Source organism: Natrix helvetica (assembly GCF_964273705.1).
Source record: "Natrix helvetica genome assembly, chromosome: 1".
In the NCBI taxonomy this organism is placed as follows: Eukaryota; Metazoa; Chordata; class Lepidosauria; order Squamata; family Natricidae; genus Natrix; species Natrix helvetica.
This window is the reverse complement of record NC_138548.1, coordinates 137,438,189-137,460,062: the sequence shown is the minus strand read 5'-3', so window position 1 is coordinate 137,460,062 and position 21,874 is coordinate 137,438,189. Positions and strand designations below refer to the sequence as shown.

The following is a 21,874-nucleotide window of genomic DNA, read 5'->3' as shown; positions in this document are numbered from 1 at the left end:
TTTATGCAGGTAGCTCGCCTCCCCGCCAGCAGCTCCACCGCCAACATTCCGTCTGGAAGCGGAAGCGCAACAGCCGCTGTTGGGGAAGGGACAAAGGGGCGGCGGTCGCCCGATCTTGCCACCCCCACCCCTTCGCCCCTGGTAACGGCGACTGTTGTGCTGCTGCTTCCAGCTGGGATGCTGGAGGAGCTGCTGGCAGGGAGGGAGGGAAGAAAGGGAGGAGGGAGTAAGGATAGACAAGCAAGAGGGAAAGAGGAAAGAAGGCAAGCAGGCAGGAAGGAGGCAGAAGGAAGGAGGGAAGAATGGAACTGGAAGGGAGGCAGGGAAGGAGGGAGGGAGAAAGGAAGGATAGGAGGATAGGGAAAGAGGAAAGAAGGCAGGCAGGCAGGGGGAAAGAGGAAGGAGGGAACTGGAAGGGAGGCAGGAAGGAAGGGAAGGAGGAAGGGAGGGTGGAAGGAAGGATAGACAAGCAAGAGGGAAAGAGGAAAGAAGGCAAGCAGGCAGGAAGGAGGCAGAAGGAAGGAGGGAAGAATGGAACTGGAAGGGAGGCAGGGAAGGAGGGAGGGAGAAAGGAAGGATAGGAGGATAGGGAAAGAGGAAAGAAGGCAGGCAGGCAGGGGGAAAGAGGAAGGAGGGAACTGGAAGGGAGGCAGGAAGGAAGGGAAGGAGGAAGGGAGGGTGGAAGGAAGGATAGACAAGCAAGAGGGAAAGAGGAAAGAAGGCAAGCAGGCAGGAAGGAGGCAGAAGGAAGGAGGGAAGAATGGAACTGGAAGGGAGGCAGGGAAGGAGGGAGGGAGAAAGGAAGGATAGGAGGATAGGGAAAGAGGAAAGAAGGCAGGCAGGCAGGGGGAAAGAGGAAGGAGGGAACTGGAAGGGAGGCAGGAAGGAAGGGAAGGAGGAAGGGAGGGTGGAAGGAAGGATAGACAAGTAAGAGGGAAAGAGGAAAGAAAGCATGTGACTACGGTGGGAGTCGAGGAAAGACCGGTGTGCTATGTTATGCAGAGGTGTACTTATAACAATTTTATAGACAAATTAGACTATTTACAGTCGCGCGGGGGGGGGCGCGAAATGTTTTCTTCTTCCTAGGGGGGGCATGACAGAAAATAATTGAGAAGCACTGGGCTATCCTGAGCCAAGAAAATTGCTGACCTCTTAGACGGAGAGGGGATCCTTCCGTCCAGCCAAGGTAGACAAAGGGGTCGGTGGACAGGAGTGGTGGAAGGTGAGCTAGCTGACTGAGGAGTTTGGCAACAGGCGTGGAAGGCACTGTAACCTTTGCGATTAGCTCCGTGGCTTTGCGAGGTGGGCTATGGTGGATCCTGGGCCTTCCACCAGCCGGCGGAAAAGGGCAGGAGAAGGGAGTGGGCTCCAGGCTGTCTCCCAAGGACTGGGACAGAGAACTCATAGCCAGAGGGCAGTAGCAAGAGGAGCCGCTGAGAAAAGCCACAGGAAGAAGGCTTCTAGCAATAGGGAGTCCAGGGCAGCTCAGAAGGATGCTGAAAGGCACCAACAAGCCTTGGGAAAAAAGCTAGGAAGAGCCACGAGGGCTGGAAGTGCCCAGACCCCGGGAGAGATTCCTGTGGGAGGGGCAGAAGCCTCCAATCCACCTGTTAATCAACTTGGTTCTCCATTGTATCCCTGCATCTCTCAGCCTGGTTGCAGTTCTTGGTCACCAGATAGCTCCAGAGAGAGACTTTCCACTATACAAGTGGAGCCTAGGGATGTTTTTCTGCAAATCTAATGGATACAGCCCCTGGGAGCCAGTCCCTCTCCCCCAGGCCAGTTCCAGAAGCTACCATTACCCCAACTGCAGCTGGAGTACGCCCTGTGAATGAGGTGGATACTTCACAGTTACCAGACCATCTTCAGTCCCTGGTTGCTAGAGTCATTTCAAGGGAGTAGCTTCTGGTCTTCAACAGTTGGGTTTTTCTGCCAGGGATCTTCCCCCTTTGCGAGGTCAGGATACATGGCTAGACACACACACACACCCAGGTTGCCTGAGCAGGCTGTATCTGTGAGGAGTGAGACCTCCATGGAGAGAGGGAATTCACAGCACTCTCAAGAGGATATCTCCTCTGACCCTTCTTCATTTACTGGACTGTTTCAGCCTGACTCTTTCAGATCACTATTACATAAGGCCAAGGGGGTGACTGAGCTGGGTCGTCCCCCCCCCCCAGTTCTTGACACAACTCAGGGCGCAGATGGTTCAGGTCATGGCCTATTTTCAGAGCTGGCCATCCTTAATGAGGCTGTTCCAGCACCCAAGCTCTTCCTGGATGTGGTGCAGAGGCAATGGTCCAAGCCTGGGGTGGACCCCATCTAGTGTTGAGGAAAGGTTCTATAACTTGGATTCAGATCTTCAGAGATTCTAGAAATAGCTTCTGTAGATGTTCCGGGGGCAGCCTTGACTTCAGCATCCATCCTTCCTGTGGATGCCATAGATGGCCTTAAGACTGACGACAAGAGGGCAGAGCTGGCTTTCCGCAAGGCCCACCAAGTGACGGCATGGGCGGTGAAGGCAGCCACCTCAGCTTCCTTTTTTACCAGGGTCTCCCTGCTCTGGCTTCATCAGCTGAAGGCTAGGATTCCATCAGAAGGGGTCAGGTTGCACCAAGATCCTAGCAAATTGGTGATGGTGGGGGAATATTCTGCTGGTGCCTCTCTGAATGCTGCCAAGTTTTCCTCTAGGTCTATGACCTCTTTGGTGACTCCCCGCCGTCTACTGTGGCTTTGCCATTGGCAGGCAGATAACAAGAACAAGTGGAGGTTGGTGTCAGCGCTGTTCAAAGGCAAGAAGCTGTTTGGGGAGGCTTTGGACCCTATCCTGGTGGACACCAAAGGTAGGGGCAAGATCATGCCTGCCTTGTTTAGGCTCAGGGATAGACGACCATCTCCTTATTTTCACAGTCAGCCATTTCAGATGCCAGACTCGGGCATCGACTACTAGCAGGCCCATTGACCATTCTCAGGCAGGCAGGACAGACAGCCTGACAGATTGGACTTCAGGAGTTGTCAGCAATTTTAGGGCAAGCACCCCTTTCGAGGGAAGGAAGTCAGCCCTTTCATTGCTCAAAGTGACTGCAGAGCTGCCCCTCCCATCGGAGGACAGCTCAGCCTCTATTTCCACCAATGGGAAGCTACAACATCGGACAGGTGGGTCCTCAATATGGTAGAATTTGATCTAACATTTCGCTCCAAGCCTCTAGAGTTCTTTCTCAGCTGCCCTGTCTCCAAGGACACAAAAAAGAAAGGCCTGATTGACATGGCTATCCCACATCTGCTGGAGATCCATGCCATTCAACCGGTCCTTCGGGATCAACGTGGGCTGGGGTTTTACTCCATCCTTTTCGTAATCCCAAAGAACTCAGGATGGTGGGGGTGGAGAGCAATTCTGGATCTAAGATGTCTCAACGAACGCATCATTTAAAAGTGATTCAAAATGCAGTCACTTCACACTATTCTAGAGAGCATTTGGCAGGGCGACTTCCTCACCTCAATAGACCTCCCAGAGGCCTATTTATATATCCCAATCCTCCCAGCTCACAGTCAGTACCTTCGGTTTGCCTGCATGGACAATCACTACCAATATAGGGTCCTTCCATTTGGGCTGTCATCAGCTCCATGGGCATTCACAAAACTGTTGGCAGCAATAGTGGCCCACCTGCAGTCCTTCCCTGTCAGACTTCAATGTTACTTAGACAACATCCTGATCCAGTCATCATCGCAGGCGCAGGCAGAGGTGGACCTTGGGACTATTCAGGTTCTCAAGGATCATGGCTTTTCCATCAACACCAAGAAAAGTCATTTCACTTCACACTTCACAGGAGAGTAGGCATAGCCTGCTGTCATTGATCCAACGCATTCAGACGGACGTCACAGTGACACTGACACTCTTGTCTAGGCTCCTGGGCAAGATGGTTTCATGCATCTCCATAGTTCCTTGGGTGCATCTCCATGCCAGGGTCCTGTAATTGTTTCTCCTGCCCTATCAGAGGACAGGCAGGAGCAACTCGCCGGTCAAAGTTAGCATCCCTCAGAGAGTTCTGCAGTCCTTTCGGTGGTGAATATCTCAGGCCCTGCTCAAGGGGAGCCTATTCAGGGAGCCCAGCAGACTTACCTTAATGACAGATGCCAGTCTCTTTGATTAGGGAGCCCATCTGCAGTCTCTGATGGCCCAGGGACAGTGGGAGCAGCATCAACAGGCTGGAATTCAGAGCGGTACACCTGATGCTCAAGAGCTTCAAGGAACATGTAGCGGGGAGTCATGTTCTGGTTTTAACAGACAACGTAACTACAAAGGCCCACACAAACCAGCAAGGGGGGGTGCATTCTCGGTCCCTCATTGAAGAGGCAGGACTTCTAGATCTTGGGCAGAGAGGAACCTTTTGTCCCTCAGGGCAGAGCACATAGCAGGGGTGCAGAATGTACAAACAGATTTCCTCAGCAGGTCAGCAGTAGATCAGTCAGAATGGCGTCTTCACCCCTCCATATTCCAGGAACTGTCAGAGTGTTTTGGCACTCCAGTCCTGGACCTGTTTGCATCTCCAGGCAATGCGCAACTGCCAAGGTTCTTCGGCAGGTTTGCATCCATGGGAGCAGAGGGGATAAATGCCCTTCGCACCCTGTGGCCCAGGGGTCTTCTGTACGTCTTTCCTCCTCTACTGCTCTTACCAGTGGTAGTCAGGAAGGTGATACGGGAATGGGCAGAGATTCTGTTAGTGGTCCAGTATTGGCCCAGGAGGCCATAGTTTGTAAATCTGATGGATCTGTTGGTGGTCCGCCTGTGGAGAACACCTCAGGGATAAATATCCCTCTGTCAGGGGACCCTGGTCCACCCAGAGCCTCAGTGACTCCAGTTGGCCATGTGGCGTTTGAAAGGAGGGCCATGATCCAGGGTAACCTCTCTGCTAGTCATCAGGACCATTCAGTCTTCCAAGAGGCAGTCCATGGTTCGGTTGTATGACCACACCTAGGTGACCTTTTGTGACTGGTGCGCCAGGTCACAGATTAATCCATCCTTGGCATCAGTGGCACAGATCTTAGATTTTCTCCAAGGGGGTTTAGACAAAGGGCTGGTCCCCAATACTATATGGAGGCAGGTGGCAGCTTTGTATTCCATCCTAGGGAGTAGGGAATCCCTTACTACACATCCCATGGTGCGTAGATTTCTCAGGGGTGCCACTAACCTACAGCTGTGTGATACACAGGTACCCTATTTGGAACCTGTCTAAGGTGTTACAGGCCCTGATGGAGAGCCCATTTGAGCCCTTGAGGACAGCGAGTCTGCAAGTCCTCACACTGAAGGTGGCCTTTTTAGTGGTCATTACCTCAGCCAGAAGGATTTCTGAGCTGGCAGTCCTTTCAGTAAGGAGAGATCTGTGTTTCATGCAGAGTAGTTCTGAGGTTAGACACTTCATTCATTCCAAAAGTTAATTCCAGATTTCATAGGGTTCAGGAACTGGTCCTTCCTGACTTCTGTCCAGGGCCTCACAGGGCCTTCTGTCCAGGCCTGGAGCAGAAATGGCATTTTTTGGACGTATGGAGAGCTCTCCATATCTACAACAGGACCTCTTCTTTTAGGAAGTCAGAATCCCTATGTCTCCTTTCTGGTTGCATGGTGACCCCATCTACTGTGGGAGATTGGTCAGGGCCTGTATAGCTAGGGCTTACGAATCTAGGTCACTCCTGGTACCCTGGGGCATCATGGCACATTCCACTCGGAGTGTGGCCACAACGGCGGCGTGGTCCACACAGGACTCAATTGAGGTGTACAGGGCAGCTACCTGGTCCTGTCACCCTTCATCAGGCATTATAAATTGGATGCTTACGCTTCAGTCGAAGTGACCTTTGGTAGGTGGGTCCTCCAAAGAGTCCATGTTGATAAGAATTAAGCCCAGACTGTTCTGACCCATTGAGACGGGCATGCTTTGGTATGTCCCACTCCTGGCTTCTCTCTCCCCAGTTTGAGGGAGAATGAATGTTGGTCCTACCTGAACGCTGTTTCTCCTCAAATGGAGAGAGAAGCTAGTCCCTCCCTGCCAGTCTGGTCAGCAGTAGTGTAGGGTCCTTATTTCCACAGGTTACCAGTCATGTCATTGATACGCCTTCGCAGAACTATGAAGGAGGTCACAGGGCAGAGGAGGTGTGACCAAAAAGATGACATGCTCAGTCTCCGACTGGAACATAGAAGCAACCACCTACTCCTGGCTTCTCTCTCCCCATTTGAGGAGAAACAGCATTCAGGTAGGACCATCACTCATTTTTCGTAAGCTTTCCCAACCCTTAGATGGTTCTCCAATGAATTCCAACACTCCTCAACATGGCAAATTGAGGAACTGAAAGGTCTGGAAGGCCATCTGAACTGGTCTGGTTTAAACCATAAATCTCCCTTAAAGCTGACATTCGCCCAAGAATAATCATAAGACAAAGCATTTTTTTCAGAAAAGGTTTATTGGACTAAATGAGGTAACTCTTAGAAAGATTATAAATGCAGGCACTTCAGTATGTAGGCCAAGACAATCCTAGTTAATAAAAATGTGGCAGGATGAGAGAGCTGACATCACTGTTATATTTCTAAAGGATGAGTAAAATCAACAAGAAGTGGTAGATTCTCTCTGGAGTTGGGAAACTGACTTTTCTAGCTATTTTTGGCTACTACTTTCTGACTTGGGAAGTTCCTCAGGTAGATTTGGCTCTTTCTGGCAATGTCTGAAAACAACTAAAGTTCTATGGCTACTTTGTGAGTTCCAAGTCCTTTCAAAAAAAAAAAAAAAACCACCAGCTTTCTATAATGGAAATAACCAGTTTATGGCTGTAGGGTGAATCCACTGTTTTTCAGTGTGATACAATGTCACAAAGTTCAACTGGCTTTTATTTTAACACCATTTTGATAGTAAAATTTCTTACAAGCTGTTCTTTTCTGCATACCATAAGTAATTTAGATTAAGGACAAGATGGAAACTATTACACGTTTCTCCGTTTTAGTTGAATGTTGATTTCTTACTACCTTGTCAAGCAACAGTAAGGATATTTGATTGGTGTTGCTAACCATTTTTCTAGAAATAATTTTAAAAATTCACGCTCATAACTTGCTTATAATCAGATGGAAATGCAGTTTTTGAGCATGGAGAAATAGGTGCCGAATGCTTCTAGCAAATACAGATAAATCAGTGGAGGGCAGGGAAAGTGACACGAAGCAAAGTGCAGAATTCAGAGTAGACAGAGCCACCAGGAAAAAAAATTAAGAGGAAAACAATGATTTGGCAGTTTCAAGCATCAGTGTCTCCCCTTTGTTTTCTTTCATTTGGTGTGCAAAATGACTTTCATTGAAACTGAAAGGGACAGTTTGAACATCCGATTACTGTGAGTTAAGCAGACTTCAAACTATTCCTTAAGTCACTGTATATATAGCTACATTGTATTTACAAGACTGGAATGCTTAGTTCTACCATTTCCTTCAAGTAGATTCTATTTCCAGAAAGTCTTCATGTTCTACCCTCTTCTCTCTTGAACATCACTTTCTGATCTCACTGGATTTTATTCTTATTTTAGTCTTTGCCGCTCTAGAGAGGAACTAAATAATGAATTGAGATTCAAGAGACGAGTATTTTTAAAAGGTGCATTCAAATTACTTGCTTTTAGTGTGAGAGGAAAGGGAAATACATCTTCTTTTGCCTGTTAACTTATCTTCTAAAAGTAATTAGATATTCTGGGTAAGCCTGAGCATCGTGAAAGATAACAAACATGGATGGTTGATTCATGTTGTCAGTTACACTGTCATATAAGTCAAATCCACCATTATTTTTGGATGGCGGTGTAATCTGTCCTGATCTGCCAATGCAATAATCTCCAGTCAGAACACGCGCAACGTACATATATTTTCTGCCATTTTGGTCCGGAATGGCGTACGTGTCCTGTGCAGAATAGTTTGACTGGACAGCAAAGTAGGTCCCATTACCAATTATTGCAGCTGAAACCAAGAAAAAAAAAAGGATTTAAAACATTAAACAGATATTGAAAGCAAAACAAAACAAAACAAAGAAAATCACCACTATTGGTACTTCAGCTTTGAGTGATGAATTATAAGGTTATCTAGCCAGTTGTATTTCTAAAAAAGCCACCAATTGTGTTGCTTATTCAGTCACACTACTTTGATCTGAAACCTCATTTTAGGAAGTGCAAACAGAACGTTGTAAGGAGGCAGTTATAAAATTGAATTGTCACCACTACCATTTTCGTGAAAAATAAAGACCCGGCTTTTCCATTCTCCTCAAAACTGAAAAAGGGCATTGGGGCCTTTCGTTCCCACAATCCATCCACTAAGCAGAATGAGATGCCGAGCACTCAGCAGTCACAATCCTATTGACTCAGAGGATAGAAACGGAATACTATTTTTCCTCCCAGCTGTCAACCTGATGGACTTAAAATTCACCTGAGAGAAAATAAAACAGCATATGAACTCTTCTTACCAGATTGGCCAGTGTGGAAATGCAGCTGGTTATGTGAGTCTCTCTATGTGTCGAGTCTGCACAGCTCCCAGAAGGGGCTATGCAACCAACCCAGTGTGTTTAATAAGATGTTTGTAGCAATTTTGTCTTATGACAGTTTTAATACTTTCATGAAGTATCTATTTTATCATTGTATCAGCCACTTTTGATTCTAAATGCTGTCTTATAATAAGTTTTTGTTGAAGAAGGATGTGACGGTATAAAGCTCTTAAGACTTAATCTCTGCTTTCTTTTTGACAGTATATTCCTTTCAGTAAGTTTTTTTTCTATAGGATTAAAAAAAAAACAAGCCACATTTTTCACTAAACCACGCAAACTTGGGAAGTGAAGGGAAAGGGGGAAGAGGGAAGGGCACGACAGGGGATGCTGTTAGGCTGCTTTTTAAAGATGTTTATACACTTTTGAAACAGTGTGCTTTATGTCATATTTCCTTACATCTGCTTGGAAGGACCTTACCATTCTTTCCAGCATAACTGCGGTTAAAGCCAGTCTGATAAATTTGCACCAGTGTGGAATGGGGAGTCCCATGGAAAAGGACCTTTTCATTGTTTTCATGGCCATTTTGTGTGTCTATTTGCTTTTTCTTGACTTGATAGGCTTGCCAGAGGTAAGGATTCTGTACCCTTTCAATCTACAAAGATTGCAAATGTAAAACGTTATTATTCATTTACCAGTATCATTCCCCACCATACAATATCTACATTCATCTCCCGTGAGTTTTGTCATTCTTCCTTTTGTGACTATGCTGAGATTAGAAATAAACCGTCTTGAGAAGAAAGGTCGCGATGGAGACTTGGCAGGGAGAGTCTCTTACGTGTTACTACTTGCCAAAAAGATCCTGTTGTCCCCTGCATTGTCTTTATTCAAGAAGTGTCAGAACATGTTTATTTTTATTATTTATTTATTAAATTAACTGCCCATATCACTACTGTTTTTGTTAAAATTAAAAATGCTTGTGCAAAAAGCAATGTATCTATAAATGTCATTAAGATATGCACAAGCTGTATGCCTAATATCCTCAGTAGTTCACTGCAGGCAAAATACAGGTAGTCCTCGACTTACAGCAGTTCATTTAGTGACCATTCAAAGTTCACTGCACTGAAAAAAGTGACTTACGACAGTTTTTCACACTTACGACGATTTCAGCATCCCCATGATTACAAGATCAAAATTCAGATGCTTGACAACTGATTCATGTTTATAACGGATCCAGTATCCCAAGGTTATGTGATCAGCTTTTGTGACCTCATAAGCAAAGTGAATGGGGAAGCCAGATTCACTTAACAACCGTGTTACTAATTTAACAACTGCAGGGATTCACTTAACAACTGTGGCAAGAACATGGGGCAAAGCTCACTTAACTAATGTTTCTCTTAGCAACATAAATTTTGGGCTCAATTGTTATTGTAAGTTGAGGACTAGCGGTAAATGCAATTTCTTTGATGGCTTATTTTTGGCCAGTGACATCACTGCTATCGTATCCGCTTAAGAACTTCAGAAAGTGCTCCTCATAAATATCAGAGCAGCAAGATTCAGAAAATTATATTCCCTTTAGAATACTTTTACTATTGCTAAACTCAAAATGGGTCAAATGTGTGCAAAAGCAACCACTGTTCAACTAGGTTTATTACACCCACCATTTGGAAATACAGAAATTACTAAGACAGCAGCACCAGTATCAATGGTCAATATTGGTGTACTTTATGATCAGAAGACATTTGATGGTGGAGAAAGGATGTGTGAGCAAGGGCTGTTAAGCATTATGTCCCAGTTCATAAGTAAGATGTAGCAGACCAAGAACCATGGGGGGCATGGAGAGGAGTTCAACAGTCTAATGCAACACAGACTCCAAACTAAGGCGGCCTGGTGGCAGCAGTGGTTAAAGTGCAATAATGCAGGCTAACTCTGCCCACAGCCTGCAGTTCGATTCTGATAAGATTGACGCAGCCTTCCATTCTTCCGAGGTTGGTAAAATGAGGACCCAGATTATTGGGGGCAATATGTGACATTTTAACTGCTCAAAGAGTGCTGTAAAGCACTATGGAGTGGTATATGCATGTTATTCTTACTACCTGACCTCCAGATAAAAGCCTTTTAAGATTAAATCTATTTTTTAGATTGTAAAATTGAGGAGGAGTATGGACATTGACTTCAACTCAGTGACATATTTCCTAGCTATTCTAACTCTTTTCTGCCTTTCTTTTACACTCCAGTGATATAGATACAGGGTATATCTGAATATTCTCACTTTCAGGATATTGCACATTATACTCAGTGTTGAGTGCCTAGCCAGTTAGCTGAGCTCTTGCTTTGCAGAATTGAATGAAAATTGGTCCAAAAAAAGGGAAAACAGCTGAGGGGCAGCAATTCAAACTTCCGCCCTGGATCAGCTGGGCTTCAGAAGCTTGAATAAAGGTAAGCATAACCTAGGGGTGGGTGGGCGGACGGGCCCTCTTTTAACAAAAACAGAGAATCGGTTCGCTCTCTGTTTGAAGGCAGAACTACCGGTTCGGGAGAACCAAACCAGTAGGAACCCATCTCTGATTATTCTACTTAATTCTTTTCCCATTTGAAGGTATTACCAACTCTTGAGCCAATCTTGCAGCCAGTCACTGATACTCAACATCACTGAATAACTCAAAACAGGAACCCACTGGTGTTCTACAGGATATAAAGTTGTGGAAAATGCAAAAGTGGCCCTTTTCTGCTGGCTGACGTTGGGCCAGTCACTCTCTCTCAGCCAAAACCCATCTCATAGGATTCTTGCTTTGGGGAAAATAGGAGAAGGAAAGTGTGTTGGGTTTATTTGCTTCCTTAAGCTCAGATCAAATGTCACCTGTTCAATTCTGAATGTAGGGCAGCCAATCCGGAATATTTTTTCAACGTCCTTATATTCTCCTGCTGTAGGCTGTAGTGGAACCAATTTGGCATGGCTTCCTTTCATATCTTCCCAATGTTCAGGAAGGCGTTCTAATAGTTTCTCTGCAAAATAAACATTTTGTTAAAGTAGTGACATAACCCACCAGAAAATAGAACTATGAATAAGTTTGAAATCAAGGGAATTCACAATTATCTCCTCTTGTGCTAAACATTACATTTAGTGTTAAAATCTTCACAGTGGCTTGGCATCTCTGCATAGGATAACTTTCTTTCATTCTGTCCTCTCAGCACTCACAAACTAAGTAGCATGAGTTCTAAGTGTTATTTCCAAACAACTATTTCTCTATTTTCATTTTGTTCACTCCTAAATCACATTTCTTTTGACTCTTTTCCTCCAATAACTGACCACTTTCCCTTTCTTTCTACTTTGCTTCCAAAAAAGGAAACTATTGGTAAACTTGGAAATTTGTGTTCTGCTCAAATGGTTTTAGAGTACTTCTTGTTTCAAGAGCAATTTCTAGGGTAAGGAATTGTTTTTTGTCACTTAAAAAATACGGATCAATTAAGATAATTTATATTTTTGCAAACGTTACAGATTTCCCCCCCAGAAACTGGTAAATGTAGTGGACTTTCAATTTCAAGACATACTCAACAACCATCTACTCAGAGATGCTCTCAGCCACTGCTTCCTGTCCCGATTTTTAAATACTACAAATATACCTAAAGTGCTTACAATAAAATACTTTCTCAGAAATAAAGATGATTCCAAAGTCTGGAAGACAAGTCATCTTCCTATATGAGTCAAGAAATATGTTTCTAGACATTATATCAACTTATTCCTTGCTTCCTTCACTTTGGGGAAAAGATTCCTGTACTGTCAATTTCTACCAAAAAGTGGAAATAAGCCTAAAGTTCTTGCTGGGAAATGAATAGATAGAAAACCTGCTCTACACATGACCAAGTCTTGCAGATGTAGTATGGAACTGACTGTCATATTTTGATGCCAATCATACAAGTGGTCTGTTCACTTTTTTTTAAGTTCCTAGTGATACACACACATTCACCTGTTTTGTACTATTGCCCTACCCCATTTACACACTTTTTAAATCCCGAGGAAGATATTTTTGAGAGGCGACCAAAACAGTAATCTAGCCACTAATCCAACCCCAATTATTTAAGATGTTCCTTACCTTCATCCTTTCCAATACGTTTAATTTTCATGCTTTTTCCTTGGCTATCTACAACACACATTTTGTTCAGGTCAGCTGTGTAGTTCTGACCCTGAATCTGGACCTGAATTTGTTTCTTTTTACTGATTTTAGCATCTTCTAAATCAAGGTTACTAAATGTATCAAAAGCTACAAAGACATTTCCGTTTGCACAATACTGCCACTCAACCAAAACTTGAGCAAGTTCTGCCTTGGATTTCTTTTCCTGGTCAGCTTTAAGTGTTTTTAAGAGGTTCTGAATTTCTGTGAAAGCAGTGAGGACATCCCGGGGGATACCAGATAACAAAATAAAAGGAGGAGACTCCATGCTGTTCAGATGAATGACAATATGCAATCTTTTCTGGAGATCATTCAGTCTCTTGATTTCAGCATCAGTAAACATGTCTATCAAGTCATCAACAATGCGATTTTCTATCTGTTCCTTGGAAACCAATTTCCTTAGCCAGGCTTCAGCCTCTTCCACTTTTTTCCTGTTTTCGCCACATAACTCAAATGTTGACATCTCAATCTTCTTTTCCAATGCAATAAAACTTTTCTTTTTAGCAGGTGACTTCTTACCAGTTATAAATGCTATAAGCAAAAGGGAAATTCTGTAAGTGCACACTCAACGGGAAAAAATGGAAAAGCATTCACAGTAAATGAACCCCACACTTTAAACTTGCCTTTAAACCTAGAAAACATAGATTCGGAAGTAGGCAATGGCTGTCCTTTTTTATTTTCCAAAATGGCGGAAAAGGATTTTTGCATATGTGGCTGAAAGACAACAACTTTAACAAGTTTCAAGTATCCAGGCAAGTCTTTTCCTGCAAAATCAGCCACTGCATCGATAATTTCTTCAGCTACTTCATCAGGACTCCTTCTTCCCTGACCTGTATCAGATGCAACAGACAAAACCCAACAAAATATACTTAGTACAACGAAGGACTCAAAGGATAGACAACCTATGGCCCTTCAGATATCAAACTACAATTTTCATCATCCCTGTTGTTATTCAAGCTATGATTCAAGGATACACAAGAATCTTACATCTGGAAGGCAATTGGTTCTCTACTTGTGAGTTGCTAACTTTTGCTATACAGCTTTACCCTTATATATTCCAAAAAATCAACATGTTCATTTTTAAAACAGGCAATCAGTCAAGCCGAATGTTGCCTATCTCCCTTATAAAATAGGCATGTACCGTGTATCTAATTTACTTCTTGCCTTTCTTCCATCAATGGGGTTAAGCTTAGCCTTTAGAGCAGGGGTTTCCAACTTGGCTATTTTGAGACCTGTAGACTTCAATTCCCAGAATTCCTTAGCGACCATTTCCCGATGAAATGCCCAAAGAACCAGCTCTCTATTCTCACACTTTGCTTTTGGAGAAGTTGATAAGGATCAGTCATTGGCAGTACCCTCAAAAAAAGCCCCCATCCAATGATGTACAGGAGTGGGCAGATCTTTTGTAGTCAGGACCTCAGTTTTTATGGTTTTCAGGATGAGAGGCCAAGGACCTCGATGCAACATACAATCATGCAGAGTGTTTAGGATTCAAAATAAGTGGGGGCAATGGGTGTCTACTTGGGGGAAATGTTGAAATCTAGATTTCAATCCCCAATCCATCTCTTCTATAAGTTCACTGTGACATTGCACAAAAATATGCAAGCAGTGGAGAACAAATTGCAACATCTTGGCACAGATTTTTTTGTGTTATTCTAACAAAAATCTCAAAATTCAACAGACAACTTTATAAACTCCTCATGAAAAATCTGTGGGACTTTTTTCTTCTCCAAGGACTTCTCTGTTTGGGCATTTGTTTACCATGTTAGTTTTAGTCCCCTAATGTTTCTTAAATGTGTTACGGACTTCACGGACACATTCATGAAGTTTTCTAAAGAGCAATAGATGAAGAGTTTACCATTGCTTTCTTCCAGGATGTTATTTCAACTTCTAAGTATAGCCTACAGCTCTGTTATTCCCTAAGAGCCTTTGATCAAAGTCTTAAACACACCAGGGTTGCTGTCCGCAAATGAACAGAAGTCACAAAGGAGATATTAAGAAACAGAAGGTCAGAGGTGGAGCCTACTTCCTTTTTAAGGATGGAATACAAAGGAATTTCATCTCCTCTGTCATGTTCATACATAGCAGAACACTGGAACTTGTCCATATGATGCTAGCTTAGTATGGCAAATCCATTGCAACAGTTCACATTTTCTAACAATGAGCTAATTTAGGAAACTGTCACTAGGATTCAGGACGTAGGTTCCCCATTAATGAAAACTTTATTCTGGAAAAGCACAAATGATTATCGGGGGGGGGGGGGATACAAACCTGTTCCAATTACAGGGAAGGCTACAGAGGCATACTGTTTTGCTTCACATTCCCGAAGCACTTTGGAGATCTGAGTTTTGATGCTGGGGCAAGGAGCCAGGTGGATAATTTTTTTACAGGGCAGTTTTCCATTCTGTGTGGTTACAAATCCATTGTGAGGCTGCGAGGCTGGAAAAATAAAAATGATAACTTCTCCATGAACTGTCTTTGTAATACAGTATATTACATTCATTAGAGGTACAGTATCTATAAATACATGTCTTATGGAAGAGCCCCAACTATAAATTCTGTCTGACAACAGCTCGCCCTTTGTGGCCTACTGCAAAGGTATATTTTGCACAGTGCAGGAAAAATGGGGTGTTCTTTTTAAAGTCAAATTGTAGAAATATAACCCTCTCGTGAGCTCTTTGGCACATGCAGAGAAAATAAGGAAAACCCTTGATGTTTTCCTCTGCATTTTTTACTGATGGTCAAAGACTGTGATACATCAGAAGTGCTAGCTAGATAAGCAGTTTCTGACGCTTTCCAAAATCTGCTCCTAAGTCTTCATAAATATTCTGGCATTGTGGTGGGAAGTGACCCTCAGAAGCTAGGGGAAGGTTTTGGAAATGTTGCCATCAGAATGCTTATTCTGACATCAACATTCCCTTCCTTGTCATCTAATTCCAAGGAACGACCGTTGACTTACCTGAACGGTCCTTCTATGTGCGCTGCGAGGGGAATCCAAGCATGGGTTAACTTTGTCCATTAGCCTAGAGACTGAGTTATGCAAATTAGATGACCACGCCTCCTCTGCCTGGAATATTCAGTTTTGCACGAAGGACAGCCGTTGGAGAGGTAAGTCAAGTCAGTCACGACGGCAGTCGAAAGGTATCATAAGTCACGTCCAATATAAGTCACGTCCAGAATACGAAGGTCAAAAGTCAAAAGTCACGAGAAGACGACCCGGACCAGCCCAATCATCGGGCGGGATTGGATTCCCCTCGCAGCGCACATAGAAGGACCGTTCAGGTAAGTCAACGGTCGTTCTCCTGTGCGCTGCTTGGGGAATCCAAGCATGGGACATGCCAGAGCAGTTGACCTAAGGGCGGGAAGTAGGCTGGTCAGGACCCGCAGAGGAGGCGAGAACCTGTTGTAGCACACGCCGCCCAAAGGATGCTTCAGCCGAAGCGTAAGAGTTCACTTTGTAGTGCCGAATGAATGGGGACGGCAACGCCCAAGTGGCTGCTCTGCAAATATCCTCAACCGAAGCCTGAGTGGACCAGGCCGCTGTTGTCGCCGCGCTCCTGGTGGAGTGAGGAGTAATGCGTCTGGGAACCGGCCGGGATTGAGAGTCATAAGCTAGTGCGATGCAGGCTTTCAACCAACGTCCGATGGTATTGGGGGAAACTTTCTGCCCCATGGAAGAAGGCTGGAATGAGACGAAGAGTGCCTCTGTCCTGCGGAATGCAGCCGTGCGCTTCACATAGCGACGAAGGGTCCTCCGAACGTCCAGATGATGCCACTGTCGCTCCTGCGGATGAGAAGGATGCGGGCAAAAGTCTGGGAGGACAAGCTCCTGCGCCCTGTGAAACAAGGTATTGACTTTGGGCAGGAAAGATGGATCCAAACGGAGAACCACTCTGTTGGAATGGAAGATGCAAAGATCAGACCGAACTGAGAGAGCGGCCAGTTCCGAAACTCTCCGGGCAGAAGTAATGGCCACCAGGAATGCTGTTTTGAGCGTAAGTAGTCGCAAGCTGATGGAGCGGATGGGCTCAAAAGGCGAAGATGTAAGCGCCCTGAGTACCAACGGAAGATCCCAGGTAGGATAACGGTGGACAGTTGGAGGCCGGATGTTGGAGGCACCCTTCAGAAAAGCCTTGACCCGCGCGTGTTGAGTTAGCGACCGGGCCCGACCGCCACTAAGGACTGTGGACAGAGCGGCGACCTGACGGCGTAGAGTGTTCGGTGCCAATCCCTTCTCTAGGCCCGATTGTAGAAAATCGAGGACCTGGGGAACTGATGCTCTGGTCGGAACGATGGTATTGCGACGGCACCACCTGCAGAAAGCCTGCCACGTGGCTTCGTAAATACGAGTAGTGGAAGGCCTGCGGGCCGCCTGAATGGTGTCGATGACAGCGCTGGAGAAATGAAGACTGGTCAGCTTAGCCCGCTCACGTGCCACACAGCTAACTGCAAGAGCTGAGGATTCGGATGAATGAGAGCCCCCTGGTTGAGCTGGATCTGGTTGTCCGGGATGCGCCAAGGGCGGCTGATGGACAGGTGGACGAGGTCAGCGTACCAGGGACGTCGAGGCCACATTGGCGCCACTAGGAGAACCTCCGCCTGTTCCGAAAGTATTTTCTGGATGACCAGAGGGAGAATCGGCAGTGGCGGAAAAGCGTACAGTAGGCCGGGCGGCCAGGGGCTGCGTAGAGCATCCGTGCCCTCCACCCCCTGAGTTCGGAACCGGGTGTAATATCTGGCTGTCTGAGCATTGCAAGACTGGGCAAAAAGATCCACCTGCGGTGTGCCGAACCGGTGAGTTAGCTCCCGAAAGAGGGAGGGATGGAGCTGCCATTCCGCTTGGTCGACCGTCGCTCGGCTCAACCAATCCGCCTGCGTGTTGGAGTCGCCTGAAATGTGCTCCGCCTTCAATGACAGCAGTCTGGCTTCCGCCCAGTGATGTAACTTCTCCGCCTCCAGCATCAGGGCCTTGGAACGGGTGCCCCCTTGACGATTCACGTGGGCCTTGGAGGCTACATTGTCCGTCAGAACTAGAATGTGGTTGTGTGACACAATGTCCCTGAACTCCAGAAGGGCCAACCGGATGGCTCGGAGTTCCAGCCAGTTGATGCTGCTGTTGATTTCCTGGCTGGACCATCGGCCCTGTGCTACCCGATCCAGTACATGGGCTCCCCACCCATACAGACTGGCATCTGTTGTCACCTGGATGCGATCCGGCTCCTTGAACGGGCTCCCCCTGAGGAGTTTGGAAGAAGCCCACCACCGGAGGGATCGGAGTGGCTTGGGTGGTAGACGCACCTTGATCTGGGTGTGGCTTGTGTGAGCTCTCTGGAAGGGTAGCAGGAACCACTGGAGAGGGCGAGAGTGGAATCGGGCCCAAGGAACCACATCGATGCACGATATCATCTTTCCGAATAACTGGGAAAGAGTGGCCAAGGGAATGAGTCTTTGAGATGATATCCGACTCACCAGCGCGCAGATGCTCTGCCATCTGTCCTGGGACAGGAACACTTCGCACGTCCCGGAGTTGATGATCGTGCCCAGGTGGAGCAACGACGTGGTTGGTCGTAAGTGGCTCTTGGTGAGGTTCAGGACGAAACCGTGGCGGCGCAGGGTGTCCATTGTGACTTCCAAGTCCCTTACCGCCTGGGCCCGCGTTGAGGACAGGAGCAGGATGTCGTCCAGGTAACAGTTGACCCGGATGGGCACTGTGCGAAGCGAAGCTGCCACAACTGCGAGGAGCTTGGTAAACGTGCAAGGGGCCGATGATAGGCCAAAAGGCAGGGCCCGATATTGGAAATGACGGCCTACATAGTGGAAGCGGAGAAACCTCCTGTGGGCCTGATGTATCGGAACATGGAGGTATGCTTCCTTTATGTCGACTGATGTCATCAGGTCGCCGCGGCGTATGGATGCTAAGATGCTTCTGAGAGACTGCATCTTGAATTTTTGATATTGTATGAAGAGATTGAGCCGCTTTAAATCCAGGATGGCCCGCCATCCTCCTGAGCTTTTGGGAACTAGGAATAATATTGAATAAAAACCTAGCCCCTCCTGCCCTTTTGGAACCTGCTCTATAGCCTCGATGGACAGGAGGTGTTGAATCTCTTCGTTCATTAGGCGCCTTTTTTCTTGGCACCTGGGTACCGGACAACGGATGAAGCGTCTTGGTGGGAGGGACAGAAACTCCAGAGTGAGGCCCTGCCTCACTACTTGAAGGGCCCAGGCGTCGGATGTGGTCTCCGCCCATTGATGAGCGTAGGCCAGAAGCCGAGCGCCTATGGCCCCCTCCCCCTGGGAGTCACCGGTACCTGCGAAAGGACCGGTTACCGCCCCCTCGAAAGGGCCGCCTAGACTGAGCCTGTGGTTGGGACTGCTGGCGACTCCTATCCCTAGAACCGAAGCGGTCCTGGCCCCTATCCTGAGCTTGATTGCCTCGGTTATATTGGGGAACGTAAGGAGTGGTGGTGAATCCCGAGTCCCCAGCCCTGAAGTTCTGGCGTCTATTATATGGTTGCTGTCTCCTATCATTGCGTCTGGTGGCAGAAGGAAGGACTTTACGTTTGTCCCTAGTCTCGATAAGAATAGGATCAAGAACGGAACCAAACAGGGCCTCACCCTTGAAGGGCGTGGAAGCTAAACACCATTTAGAACGAACGTCTGCCTGCCAATGGCGAAGCCACAACAGGCGACGAGAGGCTACATTAGAAACTACGGCTCGGGAAGCGAACTTGGCCGCGTTAAGAGTGGCATCCGCAAAATATTCCAGAGCCGCCATCAATTTTGTGACATCCTGGTGAAGTCTCATGTCATCAGGGGCAAGCCTAGCTTGTAGTTGCCTGAGCCAGACCAAAGATGTACGATTAAAGAAGGACGCCGCAGAGGCGGCACGTAAGGCCCAGGCCGCTGCTTGATGTGTCTTACGTATGACCATTTCGGCCTTGCGGTCCTCAGCCTTCAATCCCTCAGAAATCTCCGAAGGAATGAGTGCGGTGGAGGCCAGGGCCGCAATGGGAGCATCCACAGAAGGAAATTGGAGAATCTTTTCCAATTCCGGAGTGGAGATGTATAATTCTTTGTCCCCATTGCTAGGAGGGGCCACAGCAGTGGGCTGCGCCCACTGTTTCTGAATAACGTCGCTAAAGAGCTTGGGAAAAGGAATAGCTTCCTGTTCTGAAACCTGCTCTGCAAACAGGCGCTCCGTGGCATCCAATCCCACAGCGGTGCTATCCTGGGTGGTGGAACCGCCCATGTTAGTAGTAGCCTTGGCCTTATATAATAAAGACTTAAATAAGGTTGGGCGAAATAACCCTGAGGAGGGTTGGTCCACTGGAATGCCCTCATCATCGGATAATTCAATATCTAACACCTCCCCTTCCTCCATCAAGGCCGATTCCTCACTATATTCAGAGGGAAAAGGTGAGGAGGGCTGGGCCTGGGAAGTGGAAGCCTCCCTAGGCACTAACGAGGTCCTGGGGGAGTTGGATCTACGCTGTAACTCTGCATCCACCCCCCTCGAAATGGCATCAGATATCATTTGATAAAATTCTGGGTGAAGGCCCATTTCCTGTCCCTCCGGAGGCCTGAGGCCTGCAGCCGTGGGAGTGAAGGTTGCAGAAGGCCCAGCCCTGGGCTGGGCCGAAGCCACGCCCTGTGCTGGCAAAACCGGGAAAGACTGGCCCTCTAAGCCTCCTTCCTTGGCAGATGGGGCCTGTGGTAAGGCGAGGTCTGGAGACCAGCCTCGATTGCCAGGAGAAGCAGGGGGGGAATGCGGTGTGGAGCCCTGAGGAGTCAGCACCGGAGGCGAGGGATTGGCCACCCTGGGGGCTCTAGATGGTGCCCTGGTTCTGTCCCTGCGCCTTTGGACCCTGTCCGGGGCTGCAGAGGAGGCCCGGGAAGCATGGGTGGAGGCCCTGGTTGCGGCCCTACCCACCCTGGGGGGAACATCAGCCTCGGATTCAGAGTGGGCCACATTGGTGGTGTTTACAATACCTCCAGAATTAGTGGATTCTGCCATACTAAATGCGAATGAAAGCGAAAAAGCTCAATCTCCTCACAAAACACCTTTAACGAAGGCAAGCAGTAACACTGAGAAGCAGCTGCAACGAACTATCTCTAGCCGAGAGAACCAGGCAAGTGAGAAACGTGGGAGAGAGCCGTTGACGCAGCGCCGCTAATTAGGAGGAAAAGAAGGCCCCGCCTTCCTTCCCCCATGCAAAAGCGCGCGAAGAAATCAATCCAAAATGGCGCCCGCCATTCAGGCGGGACTTTTAAAATGCAGCTTGACTGCAGCGCTGTGCAAACAGCAGCGGAGAGCAGCGAAATTAGGCAGAAACCGATTGCATCGGACTGGGAGAAAGATCGCACTTCGCAAAGTGAATCGCTCCCTTAAAAGCGCGGAACGGAGCGGCGAACCAGCCCCTGAGCGCAGCAAAGCGGCTAAAAAAGGCGGCGAACCAGCCTCTGTTACAGCCGAAGGAGTAAACAGCAACCTCCTGCTGTGCAAGCTTTGCCGGAGATCAGCGTCTCGGCTGAGCTGCTAAATGAGCTCCTCTATTCATTTCCAAGGTTGTAGTAAATCCAGGCTTAGAGGAATCCAAATCTTTTAACTTACTTTGTCGATTAGTCTAGAGAAGATTAGAATTGCGTCTCTTCAGGCTGGACTGAGTTAAAAAACTGAATATTCCAGGCAGAGGAGGCGTGGTCATCTAATTTGCATAACTCAGTCTCTAGGCTAATGGACAAAGTTAACCCATGCTTGGATTCCCCAAGCAGCGCACAGGAGAACCATAGGATGCTCTTAAACTTTACCTATGTCCAATAATGGGCTGATTGGAAAGAAAGAGCTGAAAATAAATCCCAACCAGAGATATTGCTAGAAAACTAGTCTTTGGTGTTGAGGCTTAGCCTGTTTGAGATGAAGCTGCAACCCTTAAAAGAGTTAGTTTGCAATCTATTAGTTATTTCTTGAGTGTTCCTCAGCTGTCTCTAGATTTACTGACAGTAAGCAAGGCCAAGCTAGTACATTATGTGCCACCTTTCCTAAACTAGTCAGATTTAGAAATAATTATCCACAGCTTCATTATATCCTGTCTTTCTTCACTCAACAACACTCTACTACAACAACAAGAGCCCATTTACAGAATAGTACTGACAAATGTATTCAGAACTATGATTAAATGATCTAAGAAATACCATGCAAACTATATTTGGCAATTG

General features: G+C 46.8%; 1 protein-coding gene across 1 annotated transcript in view; it reads right to left on the bottom strand.

Moving 5' to 3' along the window:
- Positions 1–6,439: 6,439 nt before the first annotated feature.
- PARP14 (poly(ADP-ribose) polymerase family member 14) overlaps positions 6,440–21,874 on the bottom strand; it is a 48,821-nt gene continuing 33,386 nt past the window's right edge. Inside the window, exons 12-17 of the mRNA XM_081934016.1 lie at positions 14,927–15,094; positions 13,279–13,485; positions 12,578–13,186; positions 11,344–11,489; positions 8,964–9,138; positions 6,440–7,969 (exon numbers count right to left, since the gene is read on the bottom strand). Of these exons, the coding sequence (XP_081790142.1) occupies positions 7,683–7,969; positions 8,964–9,138; positions 11,344–11,489; positions 12,578–13,186; positions 13,279–13,485; positions 14,927–15,094 (1,592 nt within the window). The 3' untranslated portion in view covers positions 6,440–7,682. The remainder of the gene's footprint in view (positions 7,970–8,963; positions 9,139–11,343; positions 11,490–12,577; positions 13,187–13,278; positions 13,486–14,926; positions 15,095–21,874) is intronic.